Source organism: Phoca vitulina, unplaced genomic scaffold (genome assembly GCF_004348235.1).
Source record: "Phoca vitulina isolate PV1807 unplaced genomic scaffold, GSC_HSeal_1.0 scaffold7, whole genome shotgun sequence".
NCBI lineage: Eukaryota > Metazoa > Chordata > Mammalia > Carnivora > Phocidae > Phoca > Phoca vitulina.
In genome coordinates this window covers 32,137,763-32,161,900 of record NW_022589710.1, presented here as the reverse complement: position 1 = coordinate 32,161,900, position 24,138 = coordinate 32,137,763, and the positions used below count along the sequence as shown (strand labels likewise).

The 24,138-nt window shown below is 43.9% G+C and overlaps 2 protein-coding genes across 2 annotated transcripts; both read left to right on the top strand.

The window, feature by feature from the left end:
- Positions 1-49: 49 nt before the first annotated feature.
- Positions 50-12,739, top strand: L3HYPDH (trans-L-3-hydroxyproline dehydratase). Its single transcript, XM_032405218.1, has 5 exons — positions 50-665; positions 4,916-5,085; positions 7,776-7,898; positions 7,988-8,125; positions 11,539-12,739. The coding sequence occupies exons 1-5, from the start codon at positions 152-154 to the stop codon at positions 11,662-11,664; spliced, it is 1,071 nt and encodes a 356-aa protein (XP_032261109.1). The 5' UTR covers positions 50-151; the 3' UTR covers positions 11,665-12,739.
- A 745-nt stretch (positions 12,740-13,484) lies between these two features.
- Positions 13,485-22,220, top strand: GPR135 (G protein-coupled receptor 135). The gene has a single exon (XM_032405217.1). The coding sequence runs from the start codon at positions 18,913-18,915 to the stop codon at positions 20,425-20,427; it is 1,515 nt and encodes a 504-aa protein (XP_032261108.1). The 5' UTR covers positions 13,485-18,912; the 3' UTR covers positions 20,428-22,220.
- The last annotated feature ends 1,918 nt before the right edge of the window (positions 22,221-24,138 follow it).

Genomic DNA, 24,138 nt, shown 5'->3' with positions numbered 1-24,138 from the left:
AGCCCCGCCCCCTCGCCCTTCCTGGTCTCTGCTCGGAGGCTCCGCCCCGGAGGCGGCCGCAAGTGCTGAAGCTCTCCCGCGGAGTAGGCGGGTGGGCTGGAGGCTCGAAGAGCGCACTGCCGGGAGGTGGTCGCGTTCCCGGACGCAGGCGATGGAGAGGGCGCTGGCGCTGGCGCTGCCGCGGCTGCCCCCGCACGACCCGGGGACGCCGGCGCTGTCGGTGGTGGACATGCACACGGGCGGCGAGCCCCTGCGCATCGTGCTGGCTGGGTGTCCGGAAGTGGTCGGCCCCACGCTGCTGGCCAAGCGGCGCTACATGCGCCAGCACCTTGACCGCCTGCGACGAAGGCTCATGTTCGAGCCTCGGGGGCACCGGGACATGTACGGGGCTGTGTTGGTGCCTAGCGAGTTGCCGGACGCGCACCTGGGCGTCCTGTTCCTGCACAACGAGGGCTACAGCTCCATGTGCGGCCATGCAGTGCTGGCGCTGGGCCGCTTCGCCCTCGACTTCGGGCTGGTACCCGCACCCCCGGCCGGCGCCCGCGAGGCCCGCGTCAACATCCACTGCCCGTGCGGGCTGGTGGCCGCCTTCGTGGAATGCGAGGGCGGCCGCACTCGCGGCCCGGTGCGCTTCCACAGCGTCCCAGCTTTCGCGCTGGCCACAGGTAAACGGCGAGACCCTCCCAGCTCCGGGAAGCAACTAACTACACTAACCGTCTCTCTGGCCTGGAACTCACGCAGTGCAGTTAACCCACCCACGAGCCTTTGCGATTAATAAAAAGATAAAATCAATGCAAATGTGTGTTAGCATCTTAGCCTTGCAGATTTGTGCCGTGCATGCAATTCGATTATCCCGCAGATTTCGTCTTGGTCTTGAGAGAGCCTTGAGGAGTACAGAATTCCGTGTCTCTCTTACTCAGCGCCTCGTTCCCCACTGTCAGGCATTCCTAGAGATTTCACAGTTGGGTGAGTCTGAGGAAGGAAAGAGCAAAGAACAGCCAATGTACCAGGGTTCATTGGCTGATTCAGAATACACTTACTAGACATTACCCCCTGACAAGTTACTAAGCCCTGTCTTGTTTTCCTCACCTGTAAAAAGTGCGTTCCCCACTTCTTTGGGAAATAATTAAATAAGAATGAATGAACTAAGCAATTTATAAACCGGGAAGATACAGATGTTGCTGCTCTTATTCTTTAAGAAACAGGAACAGACATTGTGTGAGTCCAAATACTGACAACCCCTTTAAGCTATGCAACCTTAATCAAATTACTAACCTCTCTGTGCCGATATTTTTTCATTTGTTATCTCATTGAGTTTTTGGTGAGGATTAAATGATAGTATGCAAAACACTCAGAAATTTTAAAAATATATTTCTGGAGACAGAAAGACTGTAGGTATAACACCCAGTGCTCATCACAAGTGCCACAATACCCATCACCCATTTAGTCTATCCCCCCCACCTCCCCTTCAGCAACCCTCAGTTTGTCCTCTATCATTGTCTCTTATGGTTTGCCTCCCTTTTTTTTTTCTTTCCCCTATGTTCATGTTTTGTTTTTTAAATTCCACATGAGTGAAATCATAAGGTGTTTTCCTCTGATTTTGCTTAGCATAATATACTCTAGGTCCATCCACATTGTTGCAAATGGCAAGATTTCATTCTTTTTGATGGCTGAGTAATATTCCATTATATACGTACATATATATACACATACGACATCTTCTTTATACATTCATCAGTTGATGGACATTTGGGTTCTTTCCGTAATTTGGCTATTGTTGATAATGCTGCTATAAACATCGGGGGCATTCTATTAGATCTTGATCTTTCTTGAGGATTTGGATTCTAGCTTAGCCTAATTATGAATGAGGCAGTAATAGCCCAGGCATTTGTCAGTCTTAGAGCAACCTCAGGCAGCTGAAACACACAGGTTGATGAAGAATTCCCCTGGGGGAACTGATGGCACTTTGCCCTCTAGGAGAGAACAGTGTCACATCCGGATTGGGAGGGCACTTGAGATAGACAGGAGTTTGGTTAGGTTGCATCTCGAAAATCTCAGTTTAAATAGTTTAGCTATCCAGTTTCTCCTTAGGCAACCCCAGCAGCAGATTGGAAGTGCTCTAGATTTGTGGGAAATGACAGCTAGCAGCAGGATCACCAACGACATCATAGTTCAGGGCTGGTTGGGTCAGGGCAGCCAATCTGTAAGCACCATAGTTCCCGAGAGCAGCGCTGTGTGACTATACAATAATTGGTGGGCAGCAATGGTCACTTTGAGTCATTAAAAAAGATCCTGGGGCACCTGGGTGGCTCAGTCTTTGGGCGTCTGCCTTCAGCTCAGGTCATGATCCCGGGGTCCTGGGATCGAGCCCCGCATCGGGCTCCCTGCTCCGAGGGAAGCCTGCTTCTCCCTCTCCCACTCCCCCAGCTTGTGTTCCTGCTCTTGCGCTCTCTCTGTCACATAAATAAATAAAATCTTAAAAAAAGAAAAGAAAGGAGTCCCTCCATTAAAAAAAAAAAAGATCCTAAATTCTGTACTTTGAAAAATGCTAAAACAGTGGACTGACAAGTGTTCAAGATCACTGCTCTGTCCCATCTCCATCTTGATGACCTTGCAAAAGGGATTCCACACCTCAAGATCATCATCTGCAAAATGAAGATGACAACAGTACCCACCTCAGAAGATTGCTGAGTTCATTTCCATTCCACTCTGCTAAAATGAAAACTTTGTTTTGTTACTGTATTCAAGTGCTAGAACAGTAGGTAGTCAATATTTGTTGAATGAGTAACTAAGTGAATGAAACTGGGAGAAGAATATGGTGATTAGCAAATGTAAATATCCTCTTAAGAACCCTATTCCCTTTGGAAATTAAATTTTTGGCCTTACTATTAACACTAATGTATTGCTGATTTGTGCCACGCACTCCCCACACATTATCACATGGAATTCACACAGCAGTCCTTTTGGGCGGGGACAGCAGTTCCATGTTACACATGAGGACACCAAAGCCACACTTAGCTTTCCAGCTTCCGGCAGCCCCTCATTTCCTTCTACGTCCTCATTCTCCTTCATTAAGTCTGGTTTTTATGTTGCACCAGCATCAAGATAAAGATGTTTCATTCATAGTTCCTCTTAAGCCCCACGGGCATATTTTACTTTCTGGATTATAAACTGGCTCTGTTTTGACACATCATGTGTTAGAAGGGCTCTGTGGGCCAGCCTGGAATGGATAGCATACTGACTGGTATCTTTGTATCAGTCAGTGTGCAAACTCAGGCATATAAGCAATATTTTATTTTTCAGAATTTCTGCATTTGAGGCCCCATGCTGCCTTGTTGACTTACCTAGGCTCATGTGTCTACATGCTGTCCCCTTTCCTGATACATGTGTAGCAAAGGTTTCTTTGAAGAGCCAAGGCTTTGGAGAGGAGGGCCTTTTAGTCATCAGCCTGCACGGCCAACCAGTGAAGCATCATCTGCCCCTGGACATGTGGCCCCTGTCCCTGCCTCTCCTCCTCTTTGCTACCTCTCTCACACCCTATAGCCTCCCTGTCGTACTGTGGGGAAGTCAACACAGGTCCTCTGCACTCCAGACCTGCCACCTCTTTTCTCGGTCCAGAGGAAATTTCTCTATTGACCAAGAGAAATATGGTGACCCTTCAGGCCAACAAACCTCTCTCCCCCCAGATCTTAGGTTTCCATAAAACCTGCTTTCTCCCCTGCCATACATCTCCCCCAGGGGCAGTGATCACCAAGCCAGCTTGAACTGGGGAGGAGGAAAAGGAAAATGCAAGAACGGGTAAAACAGTTTGAATATCCTAAAATATCATCTAACCCCATTCCTTTGGAAATATGAATTTAGGATTTCAAACAACTGACCTTCAGGTGAAACTTTGGGTAAGTTGAGGACTTAGAATACTCAAAACCCTGATACAAAATGATACTGTAAACATCAGTGATTCCATAATGGTTTTATTCTGAGTATTTGCCTGCAGGATGCTTTCATGAAATGAAAATACATAGGTGAATTAGTATATATAACTTACATAGAAAAATCTTTTCATTTTGTTTTGACATTATAGCTGAAGAAAGCCAATTTGTGAATAGGATCCAAAATCATATATTAAACGATTCCTAGTAGGGACGCCTGGGTGGCTCAGTAGGTTAAGTGTCTGGCTTTGGCTCAGGTCATGATCCCAGGGTCCTGGGATCAAGCCCCGCATCGGGCTCCTTGCTCAGCAGGGAACCTGCTTCTCCCTCTGCCTGCCGCTCCCCCTGCTTGTGTTCTCTCTTGCTTTCTCTCTCTGACAAATAAATAAAATCTTTAAACAATTCCTAGTAGTAATATGAGAGGGGACTTTCATTTTCTGCCCTTGTTTTCACACATTGATGTCCCAGGATTTCCCCTCTCTCTGCCTCTATGAGGTTTTCTAGCAAAGATCCTCAAAGTGGTTAACAAAATAAGTTTACACGATTTAAGAAAAACATGGCATTAGATGTTCTAAAACTTATGTATCATTAAGTTAAAAATAGATGCACTCAGCTAAATGTCTATTATTATTTGATGCTTACTCATTTCAAAAATGCTTCATTCCTTTCTATGATAGGAAAATGTACCCCTCCACCAAAATATACATATTAAAAATGCTCTGAATTGTACTGCCAAAATACTATTAAAAAACTTCTTTTTTTTTTTTTTTAAGATTTTATTTATTTATTTGACAGAGACACAGCGAGAGAGGGAACACAAGCAGGGGGAGTGGGAGAGGGAGAAGCAGGCTTCCCGCTGAGCAGGGAGCCTGATGCGGGGCTCGATCCCAGGACCCTGGGATCATGACCTGAGCGGAAGGCAGATGCTTAACGACTGAACCACCCAGGCGCCCCAACAAACTTATTTTCAAACACATCTTTTTTAGATCTCTTAGTGGATGTTCCTGGTCATGGAAAGATGGTGGTAGACATTGCATATGGTGGAGCATTTTATGCATTTGTTAGTGCTGAAAAGTTAGGACTTGACGTTTGTTCTGCAAAGACAAGGGACCTTGTGGATGCAGCGAGTGCAGTGACGGAAGCAGTCAAAGCTCAGGTCAGTACAAACACTGCTTTCATCACACGTGCCCTCCTCTGTGGCATGGAGGGAATATAAATTACACGTCTACGCAGACAGTTAAATATCTACATATTTAAATTATTGGTAGGACTAAAAATAAGGTACTGGTTACAATCTTGGGCTCTATAGCAAGACTATCTAGGAGTCCCAGTTTTGCCACTTGTAAGTTTTGCAATCTTGAATGAGTTACATAACCTTCCTGTTGTGCAATGGGAATTACAAAATACCTGTTTCATAGGGTGTTATAAGAATGAAGTAAGTCAATACATTCAAAGGACTTAGAATAATGCCGACCTATAATAAATGTTCAATAAGTAACTTATTAACTTTAATTATATACACACTAGTATAATTTGTGGTTATTTACACATATAGAAAATGTATCAAACAGTATTTCACTAATTTGAAATGCATATACTTTGCTATATGTGGTCATTCTGCAAAACTTGCAAATAATGAATGTCAATTATAGCTCACAAAATAGATTTCATTAAATCTGTTCAGACTTTCTCTTATTTCACAGAGAACATTAATTCCTAATTAGTAAATTTTTCTTATACTGCTAAGAAGTTACCTAAGTAACTACTCAAGTAAGTCTAATTTTGGCTTGGGAAAACTATTCTGATAAAATCAGTTTGGATAATAAATATATCTAGAATATTCTTTCATTTCTAGCACAAGTCTGCCATTTTACATTGGGACCTGTAAATAAAACTCATATACAGTATTTGAATGTTTTAGCATATGAGAATTTAATCACTATTCTAAGTAAAAAATAACTTGTGAAAGATAGTGCCTAATATACTTGTACTAATAATTACTATGGGCCTATTTAACATACCTGAGACTTTAACATAATTTGTAACTTAAACAAGATGAAAATATATACTTTATTCCTGTTCTAAATTGTCATTTATCTAGGACTGTCAACATCAATAGCTAGAATTAGTTTATCATAGCAACTTCTGAGGTTCTGAATTTATATCAATTTTCTATTCATTAAGCAGCTTATAGTTTGAGCTAAAATTTGGCATGAAATAACTTTATTTTTAATGAGATCAAGAGAAAAAGGCATAGTTTTCTTAATAAAAGGAGTAATTTTGAACTTCTCATTAAAGTGTGAACTTCTGACCAAGGTGAGAAGAGGTGGACCTCGAGGTGGGAGGGATTCTGAGAGAAATAGGAGAAAACCACGTATGAGATGATGATATATAGCATCATCTATTAGTGCTGAATCAGGCAGCAGAACTACTTTGTTAACCGCTGACCATTCACACCGCTGATGCAGATTTAGGGAAAGGCCATTTTGGTGGGGGCTGAAGTTAGTACACATTCATCCTCATTCTTTTTTCTTTTTTTTTTAAGTTTTTATTTAAATTCCAGTTAGTTAACATACAGTGTAATATTAGTTTCAGGTGTCTTCCTTCTTTTAACAAACATTTACCTAGAACTTAGTGAGTCGCACACGATGCTATGTTAGATGCTAGGGACTCCAGGAAAGAACAAACCCGCCTTCCGGGAGCTCAGTCTGGTGGGGGAAGAATACCATGAAGAGTGTGAGGTAATGATGCTGTGGTGGGGGTGGGGCAGGGGGGCTTTCAGAGGATGGAGAACAAAGATCCAGCAGGAAGACCGCTTAAACTTGGCTTTCGATGGACTCTGGATTTTCAGAACCCAAATCTATTCACTTGCTTCAGATGACAGGTAAGTAGCAGTGGAATGTACTAATTGTAAGGATGCACATGGAAGTAAGATTATAGTTTGAGAGCTAACAGGTGTCACAGAAAATGAGAAAAGTTAAACTAGGCCTCCCGAGAAGAGCAGGAAGCACTGCACACTTGGGCTTGACCTCGATTTACCACAGAGGTGACTTAGCGACCATGCCAGGGCGCTTCTCTGAGCGTACGTGCTGCTTTCTGTAGCACCAGCTGACTTCATCCTTTACAGATCTTTTTTTTTTTTCATCCAACTGTTCTCTTACCCAACAGCTTCTGCATTCTTATAACTTTGGCTTGCTCAAAATTCTCTTTTGAGAGCTCAGTGAAGAAACTTACCTAACACCCAAATCAGGCCTCTTCAGTTTCCAAAGTCACACACTTACAAAGAAGAACTAAGGGTGTCATTCACCCTCACAGCCTTCCCACAGCCTCTTCCAAGGCCTCGTCTCTGCCCACGGTATTAACTTCGGCTCTAGGTGTTCATTGTCTGGCTCTTCTACCTTATCCCCTTCAAGCTCCTCAGAGGGAGCACAGGACTGCCTTAGCCTGTCCTGTTGGAAGAGCCGTGGCCAGTCTGGGGTCAGTGCTTCAAAGAGTGTGAGCGTTTGGAGTGTGTGTGTGTGTATAAAATAGCGCTGGGAGTGTGTGTATATATATAACAGGACTGTTCCTTCAGTAGAGGCTACACGCGGGACAAATTCCTTAGAAAGGACTCAAAGTATGATAAGAATCCTACCTTCCAATGAAACTATGTTTATTCATCTAGACAAAGACATCATTTACTGCCTTGACCCAAAAGGTGTTTTAAAAATGACAGAGTGAAAAGTTATGCCTCCGAGTACCCCATCTATATTATTTATGAAGATAAATTTGAATCAAAATATTTATTTTACGTGTAATCTTACATGACAATTTATATTACACGATAATTTTCTTTGTCATTTGCAGTTTAAAATTAATCATCCTGAGAGTGAAGACCTTTCCTTTCTGTACGGAACTATATTAACAGATGGAAAAGACACTTACAGCGAGGAGCCAACCGCCAACATCTGCGTGTTTGCAGATGAACAGGTATTAAAACTGTAACGTTTGGCACAAAAGCCAGACAGTATGGAATTGGAACACGGTGAACACTCTTATCTTCATTTACTCTGGAACAGGTGGACAGAAGTCCTACTGGCTCAGGAGTGACGGCCCGAATTGCCTTACAGTACCACAAAGGGCTTCTAGAACTGAACCAGACCAGGGCCTTTAAAAGCAGTGCAACTGGCTCAGTATTCATGGGGAAGGCTGTGAGGGTGAGTGACACCGTTAGCTTCCTCTTTGTAAGTCTGTTACTCTGGAAACTGAAGAGGCCTGAGCTGGATGTTGGGTAAGTTTCTTCACTCAGCTCTCGAAAGAGAATTTTAAAGCAGGCCTGTAAAAACTTCTGTTCAGCTAGGATATCGGTTCTCAAAGTGTGGTTTGGAACCCCTGGGGGTCCCCAAGGTCCTTTCCAAGGGTCCACAAGGTTAAAACTTAGTATGCATTAACATTGAGATATTATTTGCTTTTCGATTTATTGTCTCACGAGTGTACCGTGGACTCTCTAGAGGCTACACGATAGGTGATAAGCCAACCTACTGAATGCAGAAGCAGATACGAGAATCTAGCTGTCTTCTGTAAAACCAAACATTAAGGAGGTCTGCAAAAATGTAAAACACATGCCATTTTCCTCATTAAAATTGTTTTGTTTTGGCAAATTCAGTTATTTTCCCAAAATACATTGTATTAACATATAATGGGTTTATTATTTTTTACTTTATTTTTTTAAAAAAAGATTTTATTTATTTATTTGACAGAGAGAGACACAGTGAGAGAGGGAACACAAGTAGGGGGAGTGGGAGAGGGAGAAGCAGGCTTCCCGCTGAGCAGGGAGCCCGACGCGGGGCTTGATCCCAGGACCCTGGGATCATGACCTGAGCCGAAGGCAGATGCTTAATGACTAAGCCACCCAGGCGCCGCTGGTTTATTATTTTTTAATGAATTAATGAACAAATACCTTTAATTCCCAATATAGTAAATATTAATAGATATAACCTACATAAACAAAAACTTTTAGATGCTCAAATCTTTTTATTTTATTTTTTTAATTTATTTGTTAGGGAGAGGGAGAGAGAGCACAAGCTAGGGGGAGAGGCAGAGGGAGAAGCAGGTTCCCCGCAGAGCAGGGAGCCCGATGTGGAACTCGATCCCAGGACCCTGGGATCATGACCTGAGCTGAAGGCAGATGCTTAATCAACTGAGCCACCCAGGAGCCCCTAGATGCTCAAATCTTAAGGCATAAAGGAGTCCTGAAACCAAAAAGTTCGAGAACCACTAACTTAGGGTTTGGATTTTTTTTGTTTTTATTCTATAGGAGAGTTTCATTTTTTATAATGGGATGTGAAAGTCCTGAAAAGTTGTGAAAAATAAAACTTTTGTAATAGAATCAAGTTTTAAATGTGCTAACAGAAATAAATAGTAAATTCTATTTACTAATAAACAGTAGTAAATGAAATCTACACTAAGTAAATTTAGTGAATGAATTTAGTAGGTACATTTACTAAATGAATCTATTCATAAAGAGTCCTTTAACAAAACAAAAGAAATCTATCCTAATATAGACTTTTATATCCTAATATAGCTGTTTTGAAGTTTGGTTTTTCTGAATATTGAATTTTCTTTTAAGTTAGGAATTCTTATTTAATATAGTGATCTTATGAGATACTAAACCATTTATGTCATATGCAAAAATTTGGAACACATTGTCTTCAAGTCTGAGATTGAAGATAAAATAATCTACAACATTTATTGGGTGCTTCACTGTAAAGTTCCAAGCCAAGTACTTTATACATACCTTCTCGGGGCACCTGGGTGGCTCAGTCAGTTAAGTGTCCAACTCTTGATGTCAGCTCAGGTCATGATCTCAGGGTTGTGAGACTGAGCCCCACATTGGGCTCTGAGTTGGGCGTGGAGCCTGCTTAAAGATTCCCTTTCTCCCTCTCCCTCTGTGTGTGTGTCTCTCTTTCTAAAATAAATAAATAAACACAGTAAAATAAAATAAATATATACATACCATTTTAATCCTCATAAGAATCTGGGCAGGTCAACCCTGTTATTGTCCTTTTTTAAACAGATGATAAAATGGAGAATTAGGAGTTTAGGTAATTTGCCAGAGGTCCAACAGTTAGTGAATATCGGAGCCAGACTCTGAATGTGGACCTCTCTGTGTAGACCCTACACTGTTAAGCACTACTATATTGTTATTAGACAAAGCAAGTTTTCAATGAGGCTTTTATTATAGCAGCTTTATAAAAAGATAATGAAATTACTGTATCCTAATCTAATAACTGATATTTTATCATAAGATTTAGTTATTCTCACGTTTAAAAATTAAGAAATAAGGGGCAGTTGGGTGGCTCGGTTGGTTGAGTGTCCAACTCTTGGTTTTGGCTCAGGTCAGAATCTTGGGGTTCTGAGATCAAGCCCTGCCCACCTAGGCTCCATGCTCAGCCTGGAGTCTGCTTCTCTCCCTCTCCGTCTGCCCCTCCCCCTGTTCATGCTGCACGCGCATTCTCTCTCTCTAACAAATAAATACATCTTTAAAAAATTAAGAAATAGGGGCACCTGGGTGGCTCAGTCATTAAGCGTCTGCCTTCGGCTCAGGTCATGATCCCAGAGTTCTGGGATCGAGCCCAGCATCGGGCTCCCTGCTCCGTGGGGAAGCCTGCTTCTCCCTCTCCTACTCCCCCTGCTTGTGTTCCCTCTCTCACTGTGTCTCTCTCTGTCAAATAAATAAATAAAATATTTAAAAATTTTAAGAAATAAAAAGGATACCCTGTAGTTAAGATTTGGAGTTATTGCTTTTATAGTTAATAATCAGACATCTTTACTCTCACCACACACCTCCCCTCTCTGTCCGGACTCCTCCAAGCTCTCGGATGGTACCGTCTCGGTCTCTTTCCCTTCCACTTATGGGTCTCCAGCATTTCATCCTCAGTTTCCTTCTCACCTCTTCTACATTTTGATGCCATGGGGCAATTTTACCCACTTTTGAGACTTCAACTCCCAGCCACCCACTGATGATGACTCCTGAGCCTTCATCTCTCCCATGCCTACTTGTGTGTGCCTCTCTCCTGAGTCTAACACTCGTACTCCCAATGTCTACCAAACTCATCTTGAAATGACTGTCTCAGAGATATGTCATCTCGTTAAAAAGCTCTTCCTTCCTCCCTAAATGTGCTCCTCCCATCTAATTCCCTACTGGTTAATGGGAGCCCCTGCTTTGCTCCCCAACTAGGAACGATGCTCACACTGAACTCATTCCTACTCCTCACCTCCCACATACATCAGTCCCCAGGCCTGCCAATTCTACCTGCAAAGTATCTCTGTTTTGTTCTTCTCCATCCTCCCTAAAAACTGCCCTAGTGACTCTAGAGTTCGTCAACGAATGAAGGTTACCTCTAAAGAAGTTTCTAGGTTTCCAGTTGCTTTCCTCTCTGACTTGTCCTCAAGCTAAAGTTACCTAAAACACAAATCTGATCATGTCACTCTCCTTAAAAACCTTCCATTACCTACAAGATTAAGCCTTGGGTTTTCTTTAAAAGGATAAGAATCAAGAATATGACTCTAGGCCAGACACAATATAAGTGCAATATTTTGATATTATATTCCTTTTGTCTTTTCTCAGGAAGCAAAATGTGGGGATTTTAAAGCTGTTATAGTGGAAGTGTCTGGACAAGCCCATTACACAGGTACAGCAAGTTTTATAGTGGAAGATGACGACCCACTGAAGGATGGATTCCTTCTCAAGTGACTTCAGTACTTTTCAGGGCTTTCTCTGAATTATGTGGAAAACGGTATCTAAATTGTACAACTTCTTTTCCTTCTAAAGCAGTATGCTGTAACTAAATATAATCATTATACCTCATATTTACACATGTAATTGGTATAAATGTCACCATGTCTAACTTACAAAATGCTGAAAATTCAGAATATTTTTCTAGTTATTAACATATCATGTAAAATTAATATCTTAGTCCTGTTACTTTTAAAATGTTACTCTATGCTACTTACTGTAATATTTTATTTTAGATGCTCTTTGAATAATAGCTTGAATTGTAGCCCTCACAACAATGACTCTTACAAGTTCATTATTTTAGTCTTCTAGTTTTTGAGTAAGATAATGTCCTCTCTCTGAGCAGGATGTAAGGGAGATGGATTATTATAAGGTACTAAACACTTAGCCTACATAGCCTGGGAAGGACTGGGGTGGGTCAGCTTCTTGGAACAGATGTTACAGCTGTTACCAGGATGTTTGTACCAGCAAATCTCTCTAGTGTGTAGAAAATTTCTTGTCATAGTAAGATAGTGATAGTTTCATTTTTTGAAGATAAGTGCTGCCAATTGTGTGGGCCGAGGGCCATCTCCTCTTCACAAAGCCCCGCTGAGGCTACCTTCTAAATATTGCTCACAACTATCCCTTACCATCCTTGGTAAGTGTTTTGCCTCATTAATTAACTTCTTTCAAGCCAACCTCCTTTCCCTCACTGATGTCTTAGCTCTAGATAGCTGCAAAGTCCAGCTGCTACTCCAAGGTAACTGAAGTGCCATAAGCTGGTGTGAGAAGGCCAATGAGTAATCAGACTTCTGTTACATCTTTAAGGCTTTTATAAAAGGCATTGTTGACTGCATTATAAACACAGTGGAAATCAATGAATTACTAGAGTAGGGTGAGTCTCCTACACTAGCAACTACATGCCAGGTACATTTAAAGCCCGAAAGAAATGTTAACTATTAATTCTTGTTACTTAATTGTCTGTGAACCTGTTAAAAATAGAATTTGGCCGGGGCGCCTGGGTGGCTCAGTTGGTTAGGTGTCTGATTCTTGTTTTGGCTCAGGCCATGATCTCCTGGTCGTGAGATCGAGCCCTGAGTCAGGCTCAGCGTGGAGTCTGCTTGAGATTCTTTCTCCCCCTTTGCTCTTCCCTGCCCCTGTGCTCTCTCTTGCGCTCTCTTCCCTAAAATAAATAAATGAAATCTTTGAAAATAAATAAACAAAATAAAATTTGATCATTTTTCAGTCACTATAAAATGAGGTATTAAAAAGTTATTCAATATGTGATGCTCTCAACAGTCAGTAGACTCCTGTGAATTTTTTTTTTCTGAGCATACAGAAACTGAAGTAATTAATTTTAACTCATTTTGTCATCCAGTTATTAAGTCTGTGATTGAATTACCAGACCAAAATGAAAGATTTATAGCTTTATAACTTTATAGTTAATGTTCTTGATTTTCCTATTATACAGAAACTAATGCTTTCCACTCATTTTCTATAAAATTCTGTGGTAAAGAAATCACTTATCTTCAAAAAAATGAAACTATCACTAGCTTACTATGACAAGAAATTTTCTACACATTAGAGAGATTTGCTGTACTTTCTTTTTAAAATGAAAATAGAGGGGTGCCTGGGTGTCTCAGTTAAGCATCTGCCTTTGGCTCAGGTCATGATCCTAGGGTCCTGGGATGGAGCCCTGCATCAGGCTCCCAGCTCAGTGGGGAGCCTGCTTCTCCCTCTCCCACTCCCCCTGCTTGTGCTCCCTCTCTCACTGTCAAAGAAATAAATAAAATCTTTTTAAATTAATTAATTAATTAAATGAGAATAGAACTACTATTTTCTCTCCAAATTTCACAAGTCATATTAACTTATCTACATTAAAAAGTAGGCATTGCCTATATCTTCCTAAATTCTAATCCAAACCAGAGCCAAACCCTTGCAGTAATATTCACCCCTTCTGTACTTCACCGCCTCTCCTGGCGTCAACACTAGGGAAATTAACTACCCGCCCCCCCACCTCCATGTGTCTTAACCAGTCACAAAGCCCCGCTGAGGCTACCTTCTAAATATTGCTCACAACTATCCCTTACCATCCTTGGTAAGTGTTTTGTCTCATTAACTAACTTCTTTCAAGCCAACCTCCTTTCCCTCACTGATCTCTTAGCTCTAGATACTTAAATGTGCTCATCATAAACAAAATGATGCAAACATCCTTTGTCTGCCTTCCTTCTCTAGCTTGCTGTCACCCCTGTTTCCTTCTCTTTGTAGTCAAATTTCTATATTCCTGACTCTCTGTTCATTGGGTACATTTTCTCGTCTTCCCATTTGTTATTTGACTATTGTCATTTGGTTTCTACGTCATTATTTGTTGGAAATCATGCTTGATCTAACTGCCAGATCTAACAGCCCCCTGAGGGTTTATGCAATCCACAGTGGATGCTGCTGCGGAGTCCTGGCAGCCAAGTGTGGTTCATGTTAGAGCAAGTATCTACATGCCCTTGGTGCTGGGTCAGCCATAGAGACACTCACGGAAGCTCTCAAGGTCACGAGCTTAGTGCTCAGTCCCCATTAGTACCCACCAGTGCTGCAATTGTGTGGGCCCAGGGCCATTTCCTCTTCACCATGAAGTTGCAATGAGTTTGGCTCCAAGTCCTCTAGACTCCGTAAGAGTTGGGGCACCCTTCTCTTCAACTCCTAAAACCCACAAATTCCATACCATCCCTCTTTAGGACAATGTTTCTCATACGTGTGTGTATGAATACCTGGGGATCTTAAGCTGCAGATTCTCATTTATTAGGTATGGGGTGGGGCAGTTCTAGCAGGCTCCCAGGTGATGCTGATGCGACTAGTAGGACTGCATTTGAGTAGCAAAACTTTCTAAACAATCTCTTTCAGTTACCCATTTGGGTCCGGGCTTTACAGTGAGCCTTCTCCTTTTTGCTCTAAAATACATAAGGAGCCTATGAGCTCTCGGCCACGAGGTGACCTCACGGTCACAGCAACTTTCCTTCTTCAGAAGAGGCTGAGGAAATTACCTTACTTTGAAAAGCAAAACAAAATGAAAACCAAAAACACAAGACCGCTGACTTCTCAACTGGCCAGTGTGCCTCATTAAATATGTCACTCTAACCTGCCTGGCTTTTTTCCCTTTACCTGCTTCTTAATTTTTTCTACTCCCTAGCATTCCACCCGTGGTTCTTCTCTCTCTTCACTCAATACCCTGTCCCTACTCATCACATCCATGCTCATGCTTTTCTCTCTTGTAGAGAGAGGCTGAAAACTTCCAAATCCCTAAGTCCTAAGGTTCAGAGCCATACTGCAGGTCAACTACTTGGTGGGCAAGTCAGACTCATCCGCCCCCTAGAATACTCCTCCTCTATTCTCTAACCTGATGAATAGGACCACCATCCTGCAAGCTGGGAACCTGCGATTTATCCTTGGCTTCTTGTTCATGCCCTTTCATCTTGTCTGTTGATGCTCCTGAGGCGGATGTCTGTGGATTCGGCTGGCATCATTCCTTTCTCCTCCCTTTATCAACAACACTCACCTTTTCCTGTGGAAAACTATCCGTCCCCTGCACGCAACCTTGCTGGGACTGCCAGACTCTCTCTCCCTGGACCTGGGATCTTGAGAGAAATGACATAAGGTCTGAAAAATGGCTGAAGTGGACTTACTCCAATAGCGCTTTAAAGAGATCACCCTCCATTAGTTTCTGCTTCTCGACCTGCTATCTCTGCCCTGACTCCTCTTGTTCTTGGGGCTAGCTGTTAGATTATCCTTCTGTAATGTGAACTCCCCCTATCCCTCCAATAAATCCCTTTTTTGCTTAAGTGAGACAGGATATTGTTTATATCCAAAGACCCCAATCCATATATTACTTCCTTAAAATCTCTTCTTCTTCACTAAGCCTTAATTCAGACTCTTTTCATTTCTCCTCTGGGCTATTACAATGCCTTTTCTTAACTGGTCTCCTGGTTGCCAGATTCTCCTCCCATGGTCACTCAAAAATAGGTTTTGTGTATCAAAAACTGCTAAGTCTTAAGGATCTAATAACATGCCAACCAGACAAAGTTCTAGTCTTCACAAAGCCTACAGTCTACAGTGGGAGGCAGGTAATGATTCATCACAAAAACGTAATTATAGACAGTGCTGATGTGCTATAAGCCGAGGAAGGCTTCCTCTGACAGACTAACATTCATGTGGAGACAGGGATGCAAGGGAATGCAGGGAAAGCGAGGGAATGGAGCTCTCTAGGCAGAGGGGACAGCATGTGCAAATGCCCTATGAGGGGCGGTTTAAAAAACTCACAAAAGGCCAGTGTGACTAGACTGAGGCAAAAAGAAGGAACGGGGCCCCAAATGAGACCAGAAAGGAAGCAGATGTTGGCTCACGCAGTGCCTTGTAGGAAATATTAAGGATTGGGGTCCTTATCCTAAATTAAAAGGAGAAAGTCATTAGAGGGGTTTAAGTAAGTGACTGGCATGACCAAATTTATTTTGTTGAAAGGCATTCTGCCTACAGTGTAGAGTAGGGGCTGGATGCGGAGAGACCAGTTCAGAGTGGCAGCAGTAGTTTAAAGAAGAGAGGTTGAGAGCTAAGATTCAGGTGGAGGATGAAGGGATGGAGGAAGTGAATGGGTAGAAAGATACTTAACAAGTAAAATCCCTAAGTCTTGGTGAAAAATTGGACATGGGCTGGTGGTGAGGAAGAGGAATTAATCTAGAAAGAAGCCTAAGTTTTCGCCTTATAAGCTAGATGGAAGATAGTGCCATTTTCTGAGATACAAGAGGTTGAGGACCAAGGGTTTTTAGGAATAGTGGATCATGAATTCCATTTTGGTCATGTTGAGTTTGAGCTGCTTTTGCACATTCAGGGGAGATGCCAAGTAACACGGAATAGGGCTTGAGGCTGGAGATATAATATGGAGCTATGAATATATAGTTTTCAAAGCTCTGGGTGTGAGTGAATTGAGGGAGGAAGTTCAGAGCTGCTGAGGACTAGGCCTCGATGGACTCTAGCATTTAGAGGCAGATGATGGGGGTGAACATGCAGGGGACACTGAGGCAAACAAGGCAGGCAGAAAACCAGGAGAGTGTGAGGTCACTCTTATCTTCCTGAGCCATACCTGATCACTGCCTTCCCATGCTTCAACTCCTTCAATGACTAGTGCCATTACCCCATCTGCTCCTGATGCAGTTCAATCTCTGTAACATGGCATGTGAGGCCTTCATAAGAGTGCCCCAGTCAACTTTTATCATTTATCATTTTATCATTTATTTCTCTCTTCACTCCCTAACCTCACTCACCAGTACCCAAGAGTCAAGGACTTAGGCACTGACCTTCAGACTTTGCACAGGAATCAGATGTCCTTCCCTGTCTTCTCTTTTTGGAGAGTCCAATGTCACCGCTTGTGTGAAGTCTTCATCAGCTACCCTAGGAAGAGTCAGTCACCTCTATAGAATTTCATTATATTTTTAAACAACACTAATGATATTGTACTATATTTGTGTTTGCCTAAAACTGTAAGCTTCTTTGGGCTGAGATCCTTATTTGTTATCTCTGAAAACCTAGCACAGAGATTTGCTAAATAAATTCATCTATTCTATATTTTTGTCTTACTTCAGTGGTTCTCAGTTGTGGTCATCCTGCCTCCCTCCAGGAACATTTTTAGTTGTCACTACTAGCATGTTGTGGGTAGAGGCTAGAGCTACTGCTAAACATCTAATAATGCATTCCTATAATGCATTAATTTACCACCTTAAATAAACTTCTATTTACACTGCAAATTTCCAGTACGATATTTTTCCTCACTGAAATAAGCATCCAAAGCACTAATATCAGTGATTCTAAGATCTGCAACTACACTGGTCATTCTTTAGAGCAGTGTTTCTCAAACTATACTGTGCATCGGAATCACTTGCAGGGTGTGTGGCTGGGCCCCACCCCTGGATTTCAGATTCAGTAGATTTGGGGTAGGGCCTGAGAATCTGCATTTCTAACAAGGTCCCAGGTAATGCTAATGCTGCTGGTGTAGGGTCCACACTTTGAAAACCGTGGTTTTAAAGAACCTAAGGATTTATCACATTTCCCCCCATTAGAGGCTCTGCTCAGGAACCTGAGATGCAGCTTCCCTGGGCAGGAGGGACCTCTCTGTTCCTGAATCTCCCAGCCAGATACCTGGAGCTGCATCAGTGGTGACTCCCTGGCTGGTAGCACTTGAGACTCAAAACACACTACATTCCAGAGAACTGAGGAAGGATGCCAATTGTTCCCTACCCCTCCTCCGCCTCCCTGCCCCCCGCCATGTGTGAACCCGTTATGGTCCTGAGGTCTAGGCCCTTGAAAATACGATGACATGCTGCCTCCAAGATCCATATCCTAGCTCCTCAGAGCGCCTGTATCAGATCTGTGGGGTTTAGATTCATGGGCCCATCCTCAGTAATCCTAGGAGTCAGCCAGTGAATGTGCATTTTAATAAGCTCACTACCTCAGTGGTTCTCAAAGTGCGGTCCAGCAATATCATCACTACCTACGAACTTGTTAGAAATCCAAATTCTGCGACAGGACCCTAGATCTACGGAATCTGAAACTCGGGTTGGGCCCAGTCACTTGTGTTTTAACAAGCCCTCTACCTGATTCTGTTGCATGCTCAAGTTTGAGAATACCTGGTTCATATTATTCTGCCCCTAAAGTTTAAATCTCCGGATTTGGACTGTTTTTCACTTCAGGTTCTAGATCCCTTTCCTACCTGCATGTGCCAGAAACGTCAACAGGAAGCACAACCAAGGCCTCCCTGTAGGACATTTGTATCCAACAAGGCAGCTTGAGAGTGAACCCTTGTTGAATTTGGTCATTTCTATGACGGCCGGCCCCGCTTTTCCTGGCCCTCATATAAATGTGGTCCCCGAGGGGGTCGACCTGACCCCCTCTGAAGCCCAGACCCCTTGGCTGGATAACCTCGGGGAGAGTTGATGTGGGCCGGCTCTTCGGAGGGTACTGGGTCGGCGTCCCGCCCCGCGCTCCTGCGTAAACACCGTTCCCTCGGCAACGTCTGGACCCCACGTCAAAGAATCCGCGGGGTCCGGGGCGACGGCCACCCCTCCCGCAGAGCCCGACTCCCGGCAGAGGCTTCTCACCCCAGCCCGAGCCACCCCACCCCCCCCGCTCGGGCTTGCGGCCGCCTCCCCCGGTGCGGGATGAACACAGCCGCAGCCGCCGCGGGGCCCGATGGAGGAGCAGCCGCCGCCGCCGGTCCGCCCGCCAGCGAGAATGGCCTCGTTGGGCAGCCCACACCCCGGAGCCCCCTCCGCGGCCGCCGCACCTGGCGGGACTTCCTCCACCGCGACGGCGGCGGCCGTGCTCTCCTTCGGCACCGTGGCGACCGCGGCGGCCGCGGCGCTGGGGAACCAGAGCGACGGGAGCGGGGGCGACAGCACTGGCGCCTCGGCTGGCGGCGGCCTGGGCGGGCCCCGGGCGGCGGGGGCGGCGGGGAGGCCGCCGCAGGGACCCGAGGCGGCGCCGCTGCTGTCGCACGGGGCGGCGGTGGCGGCCCAGGCGCTCGTGCTCCTGCTCATCTTTCTGCTGTCTAGCTTGGGCAACTGCGCGGTGATGGGGGTGATCGTGAAGCACCGGCAGCTCCGCACCGTCACCAACGCCTTCATCCTGTCCCTGTCCCTGTCGGATCTGCTCACGGCGCTGCTCTGCCTGCCCGCCGCCTTCCTGGACCTCTTCACGCCGCCGGGGGGCTCGGCCCCCGCCGCCGCCGCCGCCGCCGCCTCCCCGGCCGCGGGGCCCTGGCGCGGCTTCTGCGCCGCCAGCCGCTTCTTCAGCTCGTGCTTCGGCATCGTGTCCACGCTCAGCGTGGCCCTCATCTCGCTGGACCGCTACTGCGCCATCGTGCGGCCGCCGCGGGAGAAGATCGGCCGCCGCCGGGCCCTGCAGCTGCTGGCCGGCGCCTGGCTGGCGGCCCTGGGCTTCTCCTTGCCCTGGGAGCTGCTCCGCGCGCCCCGCGAGCCCCCGGCGGCACAGAGCTTCCACGGCTGCCTGTACCGGACGTCCCCGGACCCCGCGCAGCTGGGCGCGGCCTACAGCGTGGGGCTGGTGGTGGCCTGCTACCTGCTGCCCTTCCTGCTCATGTGCTTCTGCCACTACCACATCTGCAAGACGGTGCGCCTGTGCGACGTGCGCGTGCGGCCCCTGACCACGTACGCGCGCGTGCTGCGCTTCTTCAGCGAGGTGCGCACGGCCACCACCGTGCTGATCATGATCGTCTTCGTCATCGGCTGCTGGGGGCCCTACTGCTTCCTGGTGCTGCTGGCCGCGGCCCGGCAGGCCCAGGCCACGCAAGCCCCCTCGCTCCTCAACGTGGTGGCTGTCTGGTTGACCTGGGCCAATGGGGCCATCAACCCTGTCATCTATGCCATTCGCAACCCCAACATTTCGATGCTCCTGGGACGCAACCGGGAAGAGGGCTACCGGCCTAGGAACGTGGACGCCTTCCTGCCCAGCCAGGGCCCCCGGCTGCAGGCCAGAAGCCGCAGTCGCCTTCGAAACCGCTATGCCAACCGGCTGGGAGCCTGCAGCAGGATGTCTTCTTCCAACCGGGCCAGCGGGATGGGAGGGGATGTGGCCATGTGGGCCCGAAAAAATCCAGTTGTGCTTTTCTGCAGGGAGGGGCCCCCAGGGCCTGTGACAGCAGCGGTCAAACAACCTAAATCCCAAGCGGGGGATACCAGCCTCTAAGAAGGGCCCCAGGATGCATAGCTTGTGAAGGCAAATTTTCACCTGCTCCTTTAATGATGCAGGATTCCGGGGAGAATCGTGTATTTCATAAAGCCAGACGTTTAAAAAAAGAGACGGAGGGGGAGGCTTACCACTTCCCCCAAAACGACGTACAAGACAATGTGCCCTTCTTCATAAGTGCCAAATGTAAAATGCAAAAATTAAAACAGTATCAAACCACACAACCAAGCATTGTGAACTGTAAGTGCCAAAAATGACAAAAATAGAATTCACAATTACTGATAAGCTCATATTACAGGAATCACACTGTGAAACGAACAAACAAAATCATTGAATGTAACCAGGATTTGTTCAAATACATAGCGTTTCAGGAAAGAATGGAGACCTTCAGAATTACTTGAAGGCCCCTCCAAATCACCAGCATCCAACAAAACTGGAGATTGTTGGAACTCGCACCTTTTACACATGCTTTGGGTGCTCAGGTTAGAAACGAAAAATTCTTATCTTTACACACTTTGGTGCACTTCCTCCCACCCCATGTCCCTGTAACCTTTGTGGGAAATTTTATATTCATATCCCATTTTAAACCATTTTAGGATTTTGAAATTGTGTCTTACTAACAGAAAATCAACCATCTGAAGGGCAAGGAGAAGTATGAACATAAAGAAATGTGGCTGTTTAAAAACATATTCCAAGATTATACTTTAAAAATTAATGCCCCTCATTCTACCGCCAAAACTATCTGCCTTGGGAAGCTTTAAAGCTTTCCCCTTACCCTCACCTGCTACTTTTGTTTCTAATCATTTGGGGGATGCTGTTCTCAGAGTATTTTCATATATATATAAAAAAAACTTTCATAGTAGAAAATCTTGCCTTTTGAGGTAAATTTGAATTTTAAATGCAGCCAAAAATGTAATTTGAAGTCAAGTTGATTGAATCAGGTGAGTAATGCCACTTTTTTTTATGTATACAAAAATGAGAGCCCTATAAAGTAACAAGATTGGCTTTCCTATGTGGCTCACAACCCAAGATGATTACAAAGAAGAATTCTAAAAATATTTTGAGAAGTGGCTGTATTCTTGGAATAAGGGTAGAGCTTTCAAGAGCATTATACTTTCCTACATTTGGAAGTTTATGAAAAAAAAATGAATCCTTGCTTTTATAAACATGATTTGTCTAAAAAATGTGGTTGTTATTAGACAGGGAGAATAGACATGGTATTATTACATGTAATAGGGTGTTAATATTTTGGGCATAAAGTCAGAAAGAAACTTCAATCAAGCCGGAGATATTTTCAGAAATGTGCAAAACAAAGATGCTTTTTAAAATTCAAAAGCACCATTCACGATTTGTGTGTGTGAAATTTCTCTCATTAAATGCCACTATTCACAGAATCATTTACTCAGAATTTTAAAAGATATTTTTATGTTTTCTCCCTCTTTCTTTCCTTTCCTCCACCTGCCCCTCTTGTCTTCAACATTTCACAGCCTTACTGGAATAAGTACTTTAAACTAGATATCGCATCATGGAACACTACATCAAAAACTAATGATGTAATGTATGGTGATTAACATAACATAATAAAAAAATAAACTGGATATGGCATGACATCAGCTATCATATAAAGATTTCAACGTGAAATAGCCACCATTTTTTCCTGGTATTTAAAGATGTTAATGAGTATTTGAACTTTTGTGTGATAGGTGGGTGTATGTCACTATTTTGTAATCAAAGATGGAAAGACATGATTCGTGTCAGAGCTAAAGATACTTAATTTTTTCCCATGCTCAAGGCATCATCACAATCATAAGTTTATAAGTTATCTGTATATATCTTGCTACACTCAATGTAGTACAAAGTGGATGAGATAATCTCTCCTCTTTAGCACTCATATATATATGTGTGTGTGTATATATATATATATATATACACACACAGACTTAATGCAGCTGAACTAACATTTAACAAATATCTACAGTATTTGTCTGTTAAAGGCAAAACAATTGTGTGGTTTTTGGCATTCTGAGAAAATGGAAGTCATGTCTGGCATTTCGGAGGAAATGATAAAGTCTTCCAGTTAGGAAAATTATCAGAGAATAGGGATTCAGCAACTGTGAATAAAGGCAGAAAGAGAGTTAGGGATCTTAGGGGAAGGAGGTGAATGTGGTATTGCCTGAAAAGAAAAATCAAAGGAAGATATTTAAAAATAAACATGGCATGGAATAAACTTTCCTGGTGAGTGAAGGAAAAATCGAAGAGGTTGGAAGTGACAAGGTGGGGGCACCAAGGACTTCAAGGCAGGAAAGGAAGCCCATCCTAACTCTTGGTGTGTAGTAGTAGAAAGTTTTACAAAAGGGATAGCTTGGGGAAGAGATCATTCTGCCAGGAGCTGTAAGCAAAAATGGGAGGGGAAAGAGAGAACAGTGCTAATAAGTTACTTAAAAAATTACAGTATTGTTTGTTTGTTTGTTTATTTGAGGCTATACAACTAGTCAGTGATAGAACTAGGATTTGAACCACAGTCCGTCCGGCTTTGGAGCCCTATATTCTCTTCTCTACCCTCTGTTGCCCCCCAGAAGTTCAGTGGATAGGGAAACTAAGGATGAGAACTTGGGGTACTATCATTATCTTCATCATCAGCAACATCATCACCTCTGTTACCATCACCATCATCACCAACATCACCAACATCACCATCATCATCATCACCACCATCATCTACAGTTTTTATTTCCTACTTTACACTGGGCAACTTCCTGGGTGCTCAGGCTACTGAAAGGTAGAAATCACAGCATCTGCTTTAAGAGGGCTTACAGTCTAACTGAGGATCTTGTGCTTTATAAAAATTGGCCCTAATCAGGACTCTACCTGCAGGGAAGAAAAGGTATAGCATTTTCAGAAGTGGTTATCAAAGGAGATGGATTTAGAAGCGAAAGATATGTAAGGGCCAGCAACCAATCTGGTCCAGCTGTAAATACTTTGAGACAGAAATTAATGCCTTGAATAAAAGATGGAGAACAAACGACTCTCAAATTTAAGACTTAGACTTTTTCTCACGCTGACTGAGTGTACAATTACAGTGATTTTGTTTAAAAAGAAGGAAGAGAAGCTATGAAATATTGGGATGTATTAAATATTGCATAACACATAAAGGCCAGGATGTCATCCTTCATGTCTCATTCTGCTACCAGTTTGGGTGTTTCATTGGAATGACAATAACAGCAACAAGTCACACTCAGCATAGTACATACATGACCCCATCTGATCCTCAAAGCAACTCTCTAGGAAGGTACTATATTATCACTACCCCCATTTTACAGATGAGAAAATTGAGGCACAGAGGTGCTATGTGATTTGCCTAAGGTTACACAGGAAGTGTGTGCTAGACATAAGAGTTGTACCTAGCAAATTGGTGCCAGAACTCCTACCTTAACCACTGCACCGTGCTTCCTCACTAATTTGTAAAAGAAAATGGGAAACCTGGAAAAGGGCCAGAGAAGATAAAGACAATTATCAAAGGGATGGGGAAACAGAGATCATAAAATGTGAAAGAAAGGATTTGTTTGATATAGAGAACATAAGATATGTGATTTTAAAGTATATGAAGATATTCTGAGCAGTTATTTTCTGGAATAATCCCAGCCCTGGATGACCCCGATCATCTGCCTTCTCCATTCCTGCTCCAGAGTAGCTGAGCACAACTAGAGAAGA